This window comes from Centruroides sculpturatus, unplaced genomic scaffold (genome assembly GCF_000671375.1).
Source record: "Centruroides sculpturatus isolate CEXI.00-Female unplaced genomic scaffold, Cexi_2.0 scaffold439, whole genome shotgun sequence".
NCBI lineage: Eukaryota > Metazoa > Arthropoda > Arachnida > Scorpiones > Buthidae > Centruroides > Centruroides sculpturatus.
The window spans coordinates 147,987-149,721 of record NW_019384606.1 but is presented as its reverse complement, the minus strand read 5'-3'; the positions used below and the strand labels follow the sequence as shown (position 1 = coordinate 149,721).

At 26.5% G+C, this 1,735-nt stretch overlaps 1 protein-coding gene across 1 annotated transcript; it reads left to right on the top strand.

Moving 5' to 3' along the window:
• The first annotated feature begins 732 nt into the window (after positions 1-732).
• On the top strand, positions 733-1,619 carry LOC111625165 (lysozyme c-1-like). Its single transcript, XM_023368215.1, has 5 exons — positions 733-926; positions 996-1,087; positions 1,183-1,243; positions 1,335-1,410; positions 1,485-1,619. The coding sequence occupies exons 1-5, from the start codon at positions 803-805 to the stop codon at positions 1,549-1,551; spliced, it is 420 nt and encodes a 139-aa protein (XP_023223983.1). The 5' UTR covers positions 733-802; the 3' UTR covers positions 1,552-1,619.
• The last annotated feature ends 116 nt before the right edge of the window (positions 1,620-1,735 follow it).

Here is a 1,735-nt window from a genome sequence, read left to right as displayed (position 1 = left end):
TATAAATAAGGATTTGGTTTATGAGGTAATAACTGATTTGACATTTACTAAAGAGTTCATAGATGTGATGACAATTGCTATTGATAAAGTTTTGATTGTAGTTATTTACCGATCTCCGGCTTCAGAATACAGTTTATTTTTTGATGTAGCAAATTCTATAATTCATTATAAAATTAACAAATTAAGAAATTATAACCTACTTATTATTGGAGATTTTAATATAGATTTACTTAAAGATTCTTCAACTAATACTTGTGACTTGTTAAACTTTTGTCTGTCAGAAAATTTATCACTTTTGGCTGATCGGAGGCAACCGACTAGATTCGATAAAGACACTCACTCCTTGATTGACTTCGGGTTAACCAATATAAGTGAGTCAGAATTTTTAATACATCAGAACTTATTGTCGGATCATACACCTATAGTTTTCTTTCTCCCAAGGAAAGATACGGAAATGGGTGGTAAATCACTAAAAACACGTAGAAAAATAAATAATTTATCAACACGTCTTTTACGTAATGCACTGTCAGCTTGTTTCGCTTGGGACTATTATTATTCTGCAGATCTTTCTGTTGACCAATTGGCNACAATTAATTAATTACATTTAATTCTATTAAATTACAATTAATTTTGAAGAAAAATGAAAGTTCTTTTATCACAGTTTCCTTTCTTTGTACTTAAACTCCTCCCTTTTTCTCAGGTCTTTCTCTTGAATTTGACCTTACGCAAGAGAATACTTCCTTTATATTTAATTACAAATTAAAGTAGAAGAGAAAAAAATCATTTACTTATTGGATTCAAAATGACATTCAAATTAGTCACGTGTCTTTGCTTGTTGGCTATTGTTGAGACAAAGATATTTAACAAATGCGAAATGGCCAATATTTTGGTAAAAAACCGAATTCCTAGACGAGATGTAGCTAATTGTAAGTCAATTAATACATTTTTTTAAATGTATAATTTAATTATACATTAAAAATATTAATATATTTAAGGGATATGTTTGGTTAGACACGAAAGTAATTTCAATAGTCGAATCAGAAGTAAAATGAACAAGAATAAAACCTTCGATCATGGAATTTTTCAGGTATTTTCTTAATAAGTTAATTCAATTTTCTAAAATAATTTTTAATTTATTTATTTTAATTATGAATTAAATCACAAAATCCTATCTGAATTTAGATTAACGATGGTTATTGGTGTTCTCCCGGACGTTATAACGAATGTAAAATCTCATGCTCGGGTGAGAATATATTATAAAACTTTACGAATTATATGTTTTAAGTTAATATACTGTTTTAAAAATAATCTTTAAATTTTTTTTTAATCTTTAGCTCTTCGTGATGATAACATTAGTGACGATATTAAGTGCGCTAGAAAGATTTACTCTAGACATGGATTTAGAGCTTGGTACGTATTTATAATTTAAGAAATTTCATATAAATATGGATAAAATTATTTTTAAAAAAATCGAAAAACTATAGGTACGGTTGGAGAAGAAATTGCAGTGGAAAGAACTTGAAAAGTTATACAAGTGGATGCAAATATTAATGAAATTTTTATGTGGAAAAATCTGTAAAAAGGAATAAATACACGATTATATGCGAAATATGTTATTAAAAAATCATTATATTTTAATATAAAATTTGTTTTATGACATTAATATAAAATTTTTTAATTAAAATATATATATATATATATACAGTAGACCCCCCTATAACGCAGGTTCCTATAA